General features: G+C 29.3%; 1 protein-coding gene across 3 annotated transcripts in view; it reads left to right on the forward strand.

Annotated features, from left to right (window-relative positions):
• LOC127722241 (uncharacterized) overlaps window positions 1–17,672 on the forward strand; it is a 49,026-nt gene that overhangs the window by 26,729 nt on the left and 4,625 nt on the right. For 2 of the 3 annotated variants that reach the window (XM_052229140.1, XM_052229152.1), the window contains 3 exons: window positions 9,058–9,112; window positions 9,928–10,047; window positions 14,320–14,566. In XM_052229140.1, coding sequence (XP_052085100.1) covers window positions 9,058–9,112; window positions 9,928–10,047; window positions 14,320–14,566 — 422 coding nt within the window. The remainder of the gene's footprint in view (window positions 1–9,057; window positions 9,113–9,927; window positions 10,048–14,319; window positions 14,567–17,672) is intronic. The other variant, XM_052229146.1, reaches the window with a different exon arrangement.

Here is a 17,672-nt window from a genome sequence, read left to right on the forward strand (position 1 = left end):
CTTTTGTATCAAATGCTTCTGTTTTGAGATTGTGCATCTAACATGAGATTATCATTAGAATGGATCTTTTCCTGAAAACAAATCAAACTATGGGGGCTCCAAATGTTTATAGCTATGTCATTCTGACACAAATATACAAATTGCTTTTTTGCATCAAATTTAATCTTGTACGCCTATGACTCAGGAGACACACCAAGATTTGAAATTTTGATAGTGTTTGGTCCCAGAACTTTATATCTGTATGTTAGCTAAGTTTATGAGTGGTAGTAAAAACAACTCATTACATTTAGATGACAAAATTTTCTAAATCTGTATTTCAAATTATTACATTGATGAAAATGTATCATTTGGGAGTACGAAACCCTGATATTTAATATTCAGGTCTTTGTATAGTATGTATTACTACACTGTATTGTTAAATCTTTTATGAGATTAAACTTTTTTACACTTCCTGTATAAAACTACCGTGGTCTATTTGTCAACTTGTGACGATCTGTTTTGATTTCTAGTTCAGGATTTACCCATAGGAGATGGGATTTTGTACTTTTAAGGAAGCATAGGATAAAATTTTAACTGGCAGTTTACTATATGCACATTTTTCCTGGAAAATTTTAAGAAAATATATTTATTTTGATTAGAGGTAAGTAATTTTATCAGCTGTTTATTTACAGTTCAGTATATAAGTTAAATTTAATATGACCAGCGAAGCATGAGGAGGAATACAAAGGACATATATTTTAAACTTTGTAGAGACATAAAGCTGATTTTGTATATTTTTCTTCATTTTTGGGCAGTTTTAATGGTCCATGTGTTGTATTGGTATTTTTTCTTTGATTAAAGTTTTTTTTTTCAAATCGTAAGAGATATGTCCAATGAGGCTAGATATTAAGACAACAACAGAGTACTGAGAAATGTGGTTACCAGGACGTTTATCAGGTGGCTATACTCATGCTAATGGAGCATATGTTTGGCTGTTCCATTTGTATAAAAACCTTATATTCAGTAGCAATATTATAAGATAAATCTGATGCGAAGGGTTTGAAGAGTTCCACACACTCTGCATACTAAAGAACCTTTGTGGCAACAATTAATGAGTTTGTATTTGACCACTTACAGGGGAAATTGATTTTACCCTTTATTTACAAATACCTAAATTTTGAGTGACAGTCAGGGATTTAGCAAACTTCAATTAAAGGATTCAGTCCAGTGGGCATTCAGATTTCTAGCCCTCCATTGTCAATTTGTGGTTGATTAAATTTGAAGAACAGGCTTATTTGATTTATTGTTTAATATTACTCATCCTGAGAACACATAATTGTGACTGGGCAACATCCTGAGTACATATGAAATATTTGTTACTGGGCAAACAAGCAACCAGACCTATAGAAACTCTCCAGTGCAAGAAATGTGATTGCACAGGTATGGGTTTGATGGCTTTGTTGTTACTGCTAGTAGTCAGTCAGAGAAATATTGTGAAAAAATTAGACTATTTGAAAAATGGGTTATTGTTGACTGCTCACAAACTCCTTGAATCCTCTCTGGAATGCTGAGAAAGGTTGATAATGGTAGTTGATTCATCCATTTTGATTTTAACTTTAGAGACAACATATAGACTCACTGAAAACCTAGATGATGGTTACTGAGAGAAGCAGGTCCTATTGGTGTTGTTAAGATAGAAATGCAACTGCTTTCAGACAGTTTTATTCTACCAAGTATAAGATCTAATCTTAAATAGAAATTATTTTCAGTATTTCTGTATAATATTTTGGTAGAAAGCACCCTAATTTCCCCCCTACAAAAAAAAAAAAAAAATAAGAATAAAAAAAATAAAATTTAGATGTTAATTTTAATAAAAGCAGAAAAAGGCCTTGAACTCGTAACACCTCTATGGTTATAAACACATTTTTAGAAATCATTTATCATACCACCGCTGTTAAAGGAGTTCATTTACATGATTATTCTGTTAATATTACACGATTTTTACTTTTCCTGTCATGTTTGGTAATTAACTATATATACCTAGACCTTCATGTCCAACTAGTTTTTTTTTAATTTCCGTAACACCATTTACAAGCTATGTAATGTTGCTAAATATCCATTAGGAACCTAATGAATATGTACAGACATGACATGTTGCTTTTCTTTACATGTGTTTGACCATATTTTTATGAGTGAATGTCACCAACAAGATATAGTTCTGACCTACATAAGCTCTTTGTCTGAATGGGTCAAAGTTGTAGATTACTTTTAATTTAAAAGTGAAATGACTATGGTATCTGCATTGTTCAAATGAATACAAATTGTAAAGCCTTACATTTGTTTTTTTTTATCATACTTATGTTTATTTGTTGAAAATTGAGGATTATTAGATTAAGAGGTACTTGTATCCGGTAGTTGCTTTGCTCCTTTAAAGTTTCCTGTTTCCTGTTTGAACAAATACTAATTCAAATACATTGCCTGATCCCAATTATAAAAATGTCATATCAGTGCATTTTAGTTATAACTTATTTCCCATATATGATCAAACGTCTCTATAGTTTTATTATGTTGTTGGTTTGAAATTTTTATTGACATAGATCTCATTTTATAAGATTTACCACTGGACATTAATTAAACAACTGTCAATCAATCATTTTATGTATAAACTACACAGTAAGTACTTCAGCTTTTTGTCACATGCTTTTCAATTACAGTCATCAGAAGCTATATTTATTTTTTGAATATTTTTCATTATTTTCTATGCATTCCATTCAGATCTTAATGCTCATTGGCTGCAATTTTTTAGTAGAAAATCTGTTGTAGAATACATTTATTGGGGTCATTAAGACATTTTAAAAAACAAGAGGTATTATATAGTTAAGAGCTTAATTAAATCTTAAGCAGTTTTCAGTCAGAAATTTTCATTTGATACTGTACTGTAAAATTTCTATTATAACTGATTTCAACAATTCTTTCTGTAGTCATTATTATACAACTTTCAGATATAGATATTTCTTTTAAATTGCCTTTGACAAGGCTCATAACTTGCTTAAACATGATGGCTTACAGTCCCAAGTTTGACCTTCTACATATTTGGTCATTTTGCATTTCCACAACATTAAACAAATATTCAATCAACCAATTAATTAACACCTAATGAAATACGAAGTATTATAGATTTCATAAGGATACCTCCATTTTGATTGGCAGATAGTAATCACATGGTGTGTTACAGGAATGTTTTATATCCAAATAAAATGCAACAACCATAAGAGAGAGGCGAAAAATACCATTGGGATATTCAAACTCATAAGGCGAAAACAAACTGACAATACCATGCCATCAACACTTTAACAGCATTATTAATCCCCACTCATAAAAAGCATAAAAAAGTATTAATTTCTTCTATAAAATCAATATGATGTGTATTTTACAATTTTAATAAAAAAATATGTATGTAAATTTGTGTTGTTCGGCTGTCGTCTCCCTGACGTTTACCCCACATACCCTTTTATTTATATATTTTCATGTGTATTACAAAATGATGTATTTTAAAATTAAGATAGTGAATTAAGGTATTATGTTTACCGTGTAATGTCATACAGATCTGGGGTTTAATTCAAATATTTTATGTTAGGATTAAGTTTTATTGTGATGAATGAATAAGCAGTTTGAATGTTTTATATTACACTAAAACTTAAAAAGTGAAATTCTGTCTGTCAACAAAAGAAGAAAATCATTGAATTTATGATTGATTTTGACTTGAATGTCTAATGTTTAAATAATAACATTCTGAAATTTAATGGCAAATAGATCGTAATTTGAAATACATACATATTTTAAAAACTTTTGAATTAAATAAAGGTCATAAATCTAGGTCAATTTTCATTTAAACATTCTACATTTTTTCTGTTGAACATAAGACACCTGTAGTTGTTAAAGGTTTTTTTGCTTATATAGCAATATAACTGGTACAAAGTAATAGAGTGACAGAATTGATTGAAAAAATTCATCTGGTTCCTCTGTGCAGTCAGGAAACCAGTTATTATGTTAATAGTCTTGTTTAAGATGTCTTCCTAGTGTCCATTCCTTTAAAAGGAAGACATGCCACCAGTTTAAGGATACTAGGTTAATAACTAATCTTTTAAATTTGTTACAATTTCATTTATGTCTGATATCCTTTATACCTTGAGAATAAAGAAACAATGTCTGTTACAAGATCATTATTGGTGTATGTATGATTTGTCTTTGAAGCCATTTTTCTTTAGTATAATTATTCATTTCCAATTTAAAAATCTTTCAGGTCATTAAAATGACATTTTATAAATGAGAATTGCTGACTTGGTATTTATATGATGAATATTGGCTTCATTGTCCTTTGAAAAATCTTTCTTCACTCATTCTCTGTTCCATAATTACCACATTATGTTACGGATTTCCGGAGCGTCTTTTTACCACAGAACACCACAGAATACCACAGAACACCTAAAATATACCACAGAACTTCACAAAATACAATAAAACTACTAAAATATACCACAGAACATTGAATTAATTTACAAAATGCAAAACTAATAATTCAGAATTATATCATTTTTATAATTCGGGCTACACTAATGACAGGACGATTGACCGGATGGGATATAAATTTCTTTAATGATCATAACTTTTTTTGTTATTTGGTTTTTTTTTTTATATTTGGAGACCTTTGAGATACTAAACTATATTTTATAAAAATCTTTTAAAAACAATTTATTGTAATAAAAAAAAAATTTCTATAAGAAAAAATGATTTTCTATAAATAAAAGTTTTTCTATAAAAAAAAAAAAATGATTTTCTATAAGTAAATGTTTTTCTATATAAAAAAAATGCTTTTTGTATTTAAAAAAAAATTTTCTATAAAAAAAAGTTGACATGATGAATTTTACCGGCGCCAATTGCACTATTAAGATTAAGTTTGTTCTCCCAATTCTGTTAATAAATTTCAAAATAATCAACTATTTACAAAATTGTCAATAGATTGAATTCTAATTGCCATCTGATTATGCAATGTATAACTCAATTAAATGGTTTATTCCTCCTAAAATCTTGTATGTCATTTGTAAGAAATGGTTTACTCCTGGTTTGCCCACTTTTAATTACACCTATTATTTATTAGTAAAGAAAACAAAAAAGACAAAAGGTTTAATGAGCACACAATTATATAGTCTGTTCCAACTTAGGTATATAGTTTATCAGTGTTTTCTATATATATTCAGGTATTTTTTATTTTGTAATTCCATTTTCATAAATGTATAGATAAATTATACATAAATTATATTTTTTTTCTCTCAATAATTTAACATACATGTAAAACAATGGCACTAGCCTGTTTTAAAAGTAATATAAAGTATATTAAAAAATAACTAAACAAATTTCGTGCGCAGGGTTTTGGGGCCGCTGAAGGCCCGAAGAAGCTATAGAAAAATGTATGCAAAATCATGCATTCTGCGCATTTCCCAGAACCTTTCTTGATCAAAAATGCAAGTTCTTTTTTTATTATTTTTTTGACAATATTTTGGTCTCAAGGTAAAATATATAGTTTCAGTGTAAGACTTTTAGTTTTTAGGGACATCAAAACACCAATATGTAGGATAAAGCAAAAACATGTAGTTCACATATAGTTTTATGGATGTGGTTGCTATTTTTTTTTAGAAAAAAAATCCTTAAAAAAAATAAAAGTCAAGTTAAATTTTTTTTTACTAAATTACAAATGGAAAGCAAAAGAGAATAAAGTAAATGTTCCTGAGACAATATACCTAAGTTAAATGAAACCCATTTTCAGACATTTAATTCAAGTAAATTAATATTAATACATGATATTATTTAAAGATTTGGGAAGTTTTTCCCTAAAAAAAAATGAAAAAAGACGAATTTTGGACGAATCAGGTGCCATCTCATACTTTAGAATAGCATTTATAAAATGGCTTAAAAGACCTGCCAAGTTATTTATTTTCAATACATTTTAAGTCAGTTAAACTTTATTTATTTTCAAACTACTACAGGACAAACGATTATTTTTTTCTTATTATCAAGGCTGAGTTATTTATTTTCAAAATCTTCCCTCCATACAATATCCAATGGTCGTCACCTAATATATGAATCAAGTTTATAAATGCATTGCATAAGGAAATAAATAGAGCACTATTGTAAAATAACAATCTGTTGGTTTTTTTTTTAAATTATTTCATTTGTAAAGCTTGGCTACTGAACAGTTGCATTTTTATTCTATTTGTTAGTATTTATTGTCAAATTCAATACATTTTCCTGATAAAAACTATATTAAAACTTTTGAACATTTTCATTGATTTAATAGCAGAATATAGTATTTGATAAAATTTTACAGGTAAAAAATATGACTATAATTCAGAAATAAACTATAATTGTTAAAACAACAATCCACCCTATGTTTACATATGCATGTAATTAAAAGTGGGCAAACCAGGATGACACCGTAAGAAATCCATGTAGGAATAGAAGGAATAGTTGAATAAACAAGGGATTCATTAGATTAGATTGTCAAAACATAATGCTAATTAACTTCAGGTAAATATCCATAAAACCTAACGAGTTAGTTTTCATCAATGTACAGTTTGAAAATAGTAATAGTAGAAAATATAAAAAAAGTTCTAACAAAAGGCTTTGGAACAGCTACGAATCATATTAACAACACTAATTTCTGTTTATCATCGAAAGACATAAAATCACTATTAAAATGTGTTGCTTCATCAAATGATTTTTTTTCAAAAAATCGTCATATAAAGGACACGATAAAATAACATGGGCTTCATCTTCTAAAATACCCTTACAACTATCACAGACTCGCTCCTCTAAAAGTAATTTTTCAAATCTCCCTGTTTCGATTCTTAGTGGTGCTACACCACATCGAAATTAGACAAAAAGAACTATGTGAAAATGACATTGGAATTGTACAATAAGCTTCCGTTTCAAAACTGTTCTTAAATAAATTATATGTTCGAAGTTTGTTACCACCTTTCCCAGATAAAGCTTTTTCTGACTGTAAATTGCATTGCCACTTTTCAACATATTTACTTAAACATTTTAGACATAATAGTATTGACAACTGAAGTACTATGAATATATTCTGTAATGTAACACAAATGTTTTGCATTACACTCAGAAAATGTTTTCGTTACATAAAAATTCCAATTTTTTAAACACTTGTGTTTTTTACTCATAATGTCTGCCCATATGAAAACTTTTCTGTTTAACCGATTAGAACTCATATTGTTCAACCGGCACCATAGTCGAATTCAGCATTGCCATTATTTTTGAAAGAGAGGAATAGAAGGAATATTTATTTTCAAAATGTAGGAATAGCAGGAAGACACCCAATTAAATGTATTTGATGTCTCATGTGTGATAACTAAAATGACATGTTAATTGGCTTGATGAATTGGTGATTACGACGAGTGTCAAAATTAGATAATCTAATTAAATTTTGGTACTTTTAATGTGCCGGTGAACTCGCTCAGATCATCATTTTAGACTCAAAATATAGAATCTATATAGTAATGCTGCATATGCCAGTTTTTAATTATTGAGATGCAGTTCAACTATTTCCAAATGCATACAAAATTTCGTAAATCTGAAATATTGTCCAATGACTTTTATTTCATCTCAAGTAAAGTATGTGTATACAATGTTTCATCTGACTTGCCGACAGTATTTTGTTTTGAACTGCATCAAGTGTATCAAGAATCTATTCAGTGTTTCAAAAGCCAAGCTAATGTACTAGTTTGTGATGTCCATCTGAGTTGCCGCTTGTGTTGTCAGAGAATGTTTTCCCTGGACAATGCTGGAGACAACTACCAACATGCCTCTACACAATTTCAGGCCCTGCATAAATTCTATACATAAATTGGAGAAGATACACCCACATCAAAAGAAAAGTCCCAAATCATCAAATTTGAAATTTTTCACTATTATAACGACACACTAATAATATTTTATTAGTCAACTCAAATAACTGTCCAACAACAACTTCAAATATCTTGTTGAAAGTATTTGGTAGCCCTTAAAGGACTGCTTTATACATTATTCAATATTTAATAATATACATGTACTTATTATTAAACAAAAATGACAACTACAAAAACGATAAATTCTGGTATATACAAAATAGATTTAAGATATAATTACATTATGCATTTTTTAGAAACATTCTAAAAAATGGAAGGAAAAAATAAGAAAAAATTAAAATGTATTTTTAAAAAAAAGTAAATGTCACAAATATACCCCAGAATTAGAATTGTTGGGACTTTAAATATTTTTTGTATATTATGGTTTTAATACCGGTAGGCGTTTTTGGTATAGACCCAATAATAGGCCAATTCAGTTAGGGGCATAGAGATAGTGAGTCGACCCTAAATAGAAAAATTAAATTTATTTGAATAATAAATGTCAAATTATAAAAAGAATTAACAAAAACAATGATATAATGTCTGAAGTATTTATATTTCGAAGTTCTGTGGTATATTTTTGGTGTTCTGTGGTATTCTGTGGTGTTCTGTGGTATTCTGTGGTGTTCTGTGGTAAAAAGACGCTCCCCATTATGTTATGTCATTGTAGACATTCTTTAAATAAGTATTAGAACATATATCATGCCTACAAAGTTGAAGTCATATAAGAAGATATGGCTACTGGTTAGAGAGTAGAATTCTAAATAACTGTGATATATAATGTAATTTATATAGGCTATCACAACATATGCAGTCTTATCATATACTGAAAAAATGATCTGCATTATACCCCATTTCTATTGCAACCTCCTTGTCAGTCTGTCTGTTGACCTGTATTTCAGACTGCCCATCCATTCAACAAATATTTTCCTCACACTTTTCTCTTAAAACAACGGAACAGAATGAATACATATTTGATCATCAGCTTGACAATAATAAGTTGTAACATGAGTGGGAGTAATGCTAAGCACAACAATCCAAGCAACTTTTTGTTAGAATTTCCATTATAAAATCTTTTGATATTTATTAATTCTTTGAATTGTTCTGTATTTTTCAGAGCCAAAGAGAAGAATCAATACAGAGATTTTCTGAGATGCAGAACACATCACCAGGTATGCTGCTGATATTCCTATATTGTGTGCTTAAGAACAAACACATGAAATACCTTTGTGTAGAACATAATGATATTTAATCAAAGAAGACATTAATATCAATCAGGATTTTGCTTCATAAAAAAAAGATACAAATGATTACAAAGTTTGACTTTTATCATATCATAGTTGGCTAAAGAATATAAGCAGAATTTATTAATTTAGTGACAAAAGTTGGGTTAGGTTAACCTACTTTTCTTCTGAGGCTTTTAAGTAAATTCTGTGTTTACAATAGATATAACATGGTTAAAATGGGATGCATGAAAGTGGTAGTTGTAATTGGTTTTGGGATTAAAATGGACGAACTAAACTAAAAAAAGCATATTCATACATATGCACAATTACAATTCATGTTTCAGAATCTAAAACATTTTTGGTATTATTTTCGATTGTGTACACAAAAACTTTGTGATTGGTTAACCTGAACAATGGATATTCTACAAATTTTCCTAATGGTGTACGAACAATGAAATTTTTCTTTAGATTTTGGAACATTGAACTTTTTGGAATTGCAAGAATGGTAAAATGTACAGTGATATAAGGTCAAACGCTAATATTTCTTTGAATAATTTGTAAAAACATTAAATGTATAATGCTTCTTTTTGATTTATATTAGTATTTCTGTAAATGACTATAAAAACATTAATGTATAATGCTTCTTTTTATTTAAATTTGCTCAGTTGCTTTCAGTTTGTCCAGAAATTTTAGTTTAAAAGAAAATTTTGGTTAACCTGCATGAATGTTTGTTTATTTTAACATTATAAGTTTGTTTATAGACCCACAGACACCTGTACCTGACTACGAGGAGGGAACTGTAGACAGTCAAGAAACTTACGAAAAATATTGTTCATTCGCCAAAAATTTTGGCTCTGTAATCAACAACATAAAACTGATAGGTATTGCCTGTCTTTTTAATGTTGTTTTGTGTTTTGTGGCACAATATGCAAAAAACCCTGTTAACTCTTTGTTAGTGTTTCTGTTAGTTTTCTTGGTTTCAGCGCACAATATCAATATTAAAGATGTGTGGAAAATATTCAGTTAAACTTGTTTTCACTATCAAACCAAAACCTCAGGTCTGTACCAAGAAGTGTGTATGGGTTGCAGTTAAATCCACTTTTAGGAAAATAATGACCTCTTCAAAATTAAGCAATGCAACACTCCCATACACAAAGAAAGTTAAAATTTGAATTTTAAAAGCAATCACTTGGGTGCAGACCTAAGTATGAATTCTCCTGCAAAAAGAAATTCTTCATGTTGGCTTTCATTTGTGAAATATCAAACTTATATCATTCAGATTAAAATGACTGATTTCAAGAAAACTGATAGCACAGTTTACATTCATTAATGAACTTTAACTCTTTATATAATGCTATATGTGATGAATAAGCTTTTCTTTGAAAATTTGGAAGGAAAACAATGAAAAAATGGCTAACTTCACATTTATGTAAATGTCTAGCTTTTTTAAGATACGGCAGTTAACTTCAGAATCTTAATCAAAACTTTTGATTTCAAAATCAATAGATTCAAAGAATCATAAGTCTCCAAGTTTAGAGCTGTCCTTTCCTCATTTACCATTCTTTGTTTTGACCTTTATGATCATGAAAAAGTACCTTATGTGTGAAAGTACTAAATATTTCCAGGTTAATTGGAAAAGCTTATTGTAATAGGATTGATCTGAGTGTAGTTACAGATTTGAATATGCAAAAAAATCTTTTTGTTGAATACTAGCTTAAATACTATATTCACACCCAGAGCAACAACAGGCATTTTGATACCTTAAAAACATATATATATATTTAACTTGCCTGTTCAGCAAAATAACTTCTGAAAGGATCATCAGGTTACAAGGTGTGATAATTTAAATGAAAAATAATGAAGTGTTGTTCCCATATTATAAAATATTGGATGGGTAGCTTCTTGTTGTTATATATTTTTCTTTGTACCTGTACTAACTTTTTAAATGTAAATAAACCTTACATTAAATTTGATACTCATTTAATTTTCTGTAATCTGTTAACATTTATAGTTCAACATTTAATTAATCATTTTTAAACAAATCTTTGCTGTCACAGTTTTGCATGTGACTTCCATATCTTAACAGCAATCTATTTTTTATGCAGCTGTTTTAATTAGAATAACATGTACAACTTCAAACATTGCATAATGCTGCTATACTTTAAGACCCAGATGTCTCAAACATGTTCTCTTATAATCTGCATGAAATTATGGATAGCCAGGATAATTAAAATTAGGTCTGTTTTATATCCACATTTTTTAGGTAAAATTTTGATGCTTAATGAAAAAGATTTGTTGGATTCAGTAAACTACTAAATTGATGAAGATAACTGATTGATTGTTGGTTAAATGTCCACTTGTAAATATTTCAGGCATTTGCTACAAAGATGATTCTTTATTCAAGGATTCAATAATAATGTTGTTGTTGCCATATGATAAAGAAAAGAAATTTTAAACAATTTATGTATATTGTTTTTAATGTTATGCGTATAATATATGTTTAAAATAAGGGATATAACTCTGCAACTATATCTTTTTAATTCCTAGAATTGACCAATTCAGAAATTTAAATCTTGTCATGAATTATGTTGCACAGTCTCAGTGTGTTTGTTAGTGACCCATTCAGAACTTCAAAAAAAAAGTAACAATCCCATATGAGAGACATAAGGTTTATAGAGGAATCTCAAAGTTATTTTCCCAATTACACAGACCTGTTAGTGCATTCTGCATGATTTTTATATGACAAAACTATAGGATAGATTGGGTAGTGAAAGAAATGAGCCTGAATTAAAACAGATTTACAATCCTATTTGGGCTCATTAGTCATATCTAAGGTTAAAGGTAAAACTTAACAACTTGATCCTTGTAGATGTACATATGAGGGGCCTGATGGGGGGGTCTCATCACGATTAACGAGTTGATTTTTTTGTCAATCACGATTCACAGAAAATAAATTTCCATGATCACGGATCACGAAAATATAAAAAAAAAAAAAATCTGTAGAAAAACGGATCACGATAGCGAAAATGTGCCGATCACAAAGAACGAAAATAACCCATCAGGCCCCTAACATATCATTAGATTAGATTAAATATTTAATTAAATTATCTTTTTGTGATTTAACATCTGCTTCATTTGCATCAACTTTTTTTTAAAGAATTTTTGACTAGCATTAGTAGGTGCATAGAGGTACAGTACTCATTATTGCTGTACTTAGAAAGAAAAAATCTGAAATATTAGACTGACATGGTTAATTGTTACCAACATAATATTTCTTCCTGTTATTTATCTCTAAACATTTCCTGTTGAATAAGAAAACTTATAACAAATATTTGTATAATTATTATACAATTTCTTTTAGACTAGGGGACTCTTAATAAATATATATATATATATATACTATTGGCAGATCCAGTATTTTTGAAAGGGGGATGTGCCTCCTGGATCTGCCCTAAATAAAGGATAATACTGTAGTTATCTTTTACTGGATTAGATTTGTAGATACTGTATACTGTAGTCCATGCACACAACTTCAAATATTTTTTTTTTTACTGGAGTTTTGTAACATCTTTCAGAATAATTCATACCTTATTCCAATTTTTCTTTACTATTAGATTGAGAAATATTCAACACAATAGATAAATGCACTTTTGTTATCTTGTTACAACTTTATATTATAATATTTGAAAATACTATATGATGTCTATATCCTAAACATACGAAAAACAAATCAGACAAGAAGATAGTAATTGGAAAATGGTACCAAAACAAATGATTATGAAGATACAATCATTTAAATGAGTCTCCATTAGCATCTTGTTTTAAGTCCTTAAAATTTATCACTGGTTTTCTTGAAACTGGAAATTGCTCTTCATCAATCTAAATTTCTTCTGCAATAGAAGGTGAAATATATATGTATTTTAAGCAAAATGCTTGACAGTAGATGTGTTTATTTCAGAGTTATTTCATTAAGAATCCGAGTGTTTAAAATGTACAACAAAAAATGATATTTTTTTTATATAAAAATAGTATTGTTTAATAGCTTTTGTTTCATTTATATGCATTAACAATTTTTGTACGACTGCAAAAAATTTTGCGGTCGTATATTGGTATCTCGTCAGCGTCGTCCGAAGACATTTGGTTTCCGGACAATAACTTTAGTAAATGTAAATAGAAATCTATGAAATTGGGGGTAATAGTCCTTACAGTTTAGGAATAAGGGCCAAAAAGGGGCCCAAATAAGCATTTTTCTAGTTTCCAGACAATAACTTGTGGAATGGTGTATGGATCTCTCTGAAATTATACCACAAGTTTCCATACCACAAAGGGATGGTTAGGATTGGCTTTGGGGGGGGGGGGGGTATGGCTCAAACTGTTTAGGAATTTGGGGCAAAAAATGGGGAAAAACAAGGGTTTCCTGGTTAATGGACAATTAAAAAAAAGTACAATGTTATGTTTGGATTACCTCCCTTACACTGCTTTTAAATTATGTATAAAGAAATGTTGTATTGTCGAGGTGATAAGCAAACTCCATTGGAAATTTGAATTGAGATTATGACCATATCTTGAGGGAAAGAATTTTTAAAAATTTTTAAACGTTAAAGAATTTTTTTTTTGGGGGGGGGGGGGGGGGGGGGGGGTCAATTGGCAACAGCATAGTGTATTGCACAAAAGCAAAAAAAAAAAGGGGGGTAAATTTTTTTTTGAGGGGGGGGGGGTCAATTCGCAACAGCATAGAGTATACTCACAAAAGCAAAAAATTGAATATAAATTCAAATCATATAATTAATTCTAAGTTCTTTGACTACAGTTATTCTGTGTCAGAAACCTATTATGTGTCAAATATTTAATTACAATCCAAATTGATACCTGTATCAAGCGCAAATATTGTGTCCATTTTTGCCCCAACTGTTCAGGGGAGGACCTCTGCGGTCGTATTCAGCTGCGCTCGGCGAAGCAATTTATTAGTGCAAGTAAGAGTTCTTATTTTATGAATCTAGATAACATTTATATATAAAGAGTGAATACTTATAAACATTTTAAAATGTGCATCATAACGTAAACTGTCTGAAATCTTTTAGAATATTGCAGAATCTTTTTAAGTTTCAATAAATATATTTGCATATGAATTAAGTTATTATTTCATTTTGCAGATGACCAATATGATATTCCTGAACCAGAACCAGATTATAATGATGTAGTAGACTCTGGAGAAGGATTACAAGGGAATGGGGAACCAGTCATCATCAGAGCCAGAGGCCCATCAGAGACAGAAAAACGTTTATCTGATCCAGACATTGAAAATAATGAACTCATAAAGCCAAGAAAACTTTCAAATCCATGTGTGGATTCTAGAGAACGAATGGCATTACATAAAGAACTACTACGGAATTATAAAATGTAAGAGTTCATTTTGAGATGAAAATTTAAAAAAATGAAAATATGCATTATGATAGCAAATATAACATAAGTGTAACAATAACATGCAATATATGTGTAGGGTTAGTTAGTAAATGTAAATCGAAAATTATAAACTTTGGAAAAGGGGAAAAGAAATGTTTTTGATTTTTTTTCTGTTCTTTTTTTTAAACCGTTCAATTTATATTTGCAAATATAATTTACAAGCATTCTTTTTTGTCTGTCTTAGAATAAATAACATTAGATTATTAATCATTGTACTATTGTAGTTATTGTGAAAAGTATTTGTATGTCTCTTGCCCCTCAAACTTGACTGTTGTCATCAGTTTAATATGAAACAGGACTTTATAAGGGACATTATTTGTGTTGATAATGTTAGCAAATTTTTATAACATATCTATGACAAGATACTATGGCTAAATTTGATTGTAAAATTAAGTATATGAATATGACAAATATCACTTAAAATTCTGGATTTTTAAGAGGTGATTGTCACTATATTATAAATCGTGACTTTTTTAAGGAGAGGTTATTTAATAATGGTTTATAAATAGATCTATTCAATGTACATTGAAGATAGATACAGCTGTTTCAGGTTTTATTTCCGAGCCATTACTGCCTTTGTTTTGGCAGCATTGATAACATCTTTTTAGTGCATGTAAAAAATGTAAAAAAAATATGAAAAGATAAAAAAAAAAAAGGTTCCTGTTAATCTTTGGTGATAGGTTGTTAATTCATCCATCACAAATATAACTTACTCTGCTAAACAAAAACCTAAATAAATAAAAGACATGAACCTAAATAGACAAGTCTAAAAAGGACATACAAAACGTCTTATTTAAATTATCTTTGCCTGATGGAAATAAAACCTAATAGTATCTAGTAAATATTAAATACAAAATGTTTAAACTCACGTTACTGATTTATTTTTCAAAATGTTTTGATACAATTTGAGCAAGAGTTACTTTCCTTTTGTCGCCATGTTGGAGGGCCATGTATGCAAATTTCTTCATAAATCAGTCAAATTCAACTTGTTCTTCTGACCACTAGACTTGAGAGTTTTTCTGAACAGTTTTGATTACTTTTAGTCTTGCTTAATTAATCGCTAAGATTTAGTCAGGATCTCTTATCAGATTTGTGTGTATCGCATTTTCCAATTTGGTAAGTCAAATAAGGAAATCAAATGTTTATCCCTCCAAAATGGCACCAAGGGATATAACTCAAAATCAAATTACGTCATTTGAAACCTATTTACATATAAAAGTGTATTTAAAAGACAACTGATGTGAGTTGAGCATACATATTTGATGCACATCATCTAGATTGTGTGTAATCTGTATATAATGTTTAGTACTATAGTCAAACCTGTATATAAAGGTCACTCTTGGGAAAAGAAACAAAGTTACCTTATAAGAGTGGTCATCTTTGAATTGAGGTTCAAAATACATAGGTAATAAAACAATGAGAGAAGAGGGTGGCCTCACAAGACAGGTTTTTCGCTCAATAGAGTCGACTTTATAGCAGGTTTTACTGTAGTTGTAATAATACTTTAATATAGAAAATTTTAAAATGTGAATTTCAAATCTACAGCAAATTGTAAAATGACTTTTTCTGTAGGTTGAGAACAAGGTTTGTTTGTTTGTGATAGTGTGATTTCTAATTCAACACTCACAAACAATATTAGCAGATTTAACATACTAACAGTGTATTGGTGCAGTGTCAACAAAAGTATTCACAAATAAATGTTATGTCCTTAAAGTTTAGAATAGGTTGATTGACTGCCCATTGTCATAGAATGCTCTTTGCGATGACGACAAGGGGTGTTTTAACAACCTTGACTACCCATGAGGGTCTTGCACGGTCGGTCCTGGCTTGCACCTTTTTGTGCATTTAAATGCTCTTTGCATAAAGGAAAAGCATGTTGTATACATGTACTTCTAAGATGACAAACTATCCTCAGGTTTTCTTTATTAACCTTTTTATAATTACTGTAGACCAAAAATTGTTTTAAATTGCCTCGTTTGAACCTTTGACATTATCGTAGCCCAATCATTTGTTTAATGGTAAGGATCTCCCAATGTAACAGTATATGATAGATTTTGTCAGTAACTTGCTATAAATATATACTTTTGTTTTGAATTTAACAGCCCTACAATAGAAGAACCATATTTTTGCACTTGCAAATATTTCTACTTCAGTGTGATTCAAAAGTAAAGCTAGTGAGACGATATGTCAACACAACTCTGCACTTCGCCCATCACATTAGACTACTTGACCAAGAGGGCTTTTTATAGATTTAACTTTTTAATTTTAAAGTAGTGGACTTCTGGTATGATGCAATACATGATGTATTGTAGCTCTTTGCATTTAGTTTTTCTTTATGTAATTTCTACTAATAAAACTGATCATCATGAGTTTCATGAATTTATAGAAGGTGATTTTTAAAACTAAAATGAGCAACTAATCCGTAAAATTGCATTTTTAAACAAAATTGCCAGGCCATCAGCAATACCAACTTGACCGAATATAAGGGTTAACATGAGAATATGGATGACCAATATGTTCAGTAATTAACCTTTTTTTTGAGGAATTGGATTAAATTCAAGGGAGAGGTTCATCTATTACTTGCTTGTAATCATGGTTTTTGAACTTACACAATTATTTTATTATGCAAATTTTATTTAAGCAGTCATTCTCAAAGTATAACAAGGTATTTGAAAAGGTGTTTCACAATCTATATGAATGACATTTGCTGTATATTGCAATTTTTACACTACTCTAAAGTTCAGAAATGTTTGCAACATTTTCATTCTATAAAAAGCGATAATGAAAAAGCTTTGCATTAAAAAGAACTCACCTTTTAAATTCTAATATCATTATTGGTGTACAGTGTTCTTAGAAATATCATTAATCAATTTCAGAATGGTTATAGGTGATAAAAGATCATAAAAGAATCGCCCAAATAAATACTGCCAATCATTTCTGAACTTACTTTCTCACACAAACATGTATATTACTGTGACTTGGGTTTGCACCAAAGAAAAAAATCCTCTGTTCCAAAATTTTTATTGTAGATGTGATTTTTGTG

This window comes from Mytilus californianus, unplaced genomic scaffold (assembly GCF_021869535.1).
Source record: "Mytilus californianus isolate M0D057914Y unplaced genomic scaffold, xbMytCali1.0.p SCAF_1, whole genome shotgun sequence".
NCBI classification, from domain to species: domain Eukaryota; kingdom Metazoa; phylum Mollusca; class Bivalvia; order Mytilida; family Mytilidae; genus Mytilus; species Mytilus californianus.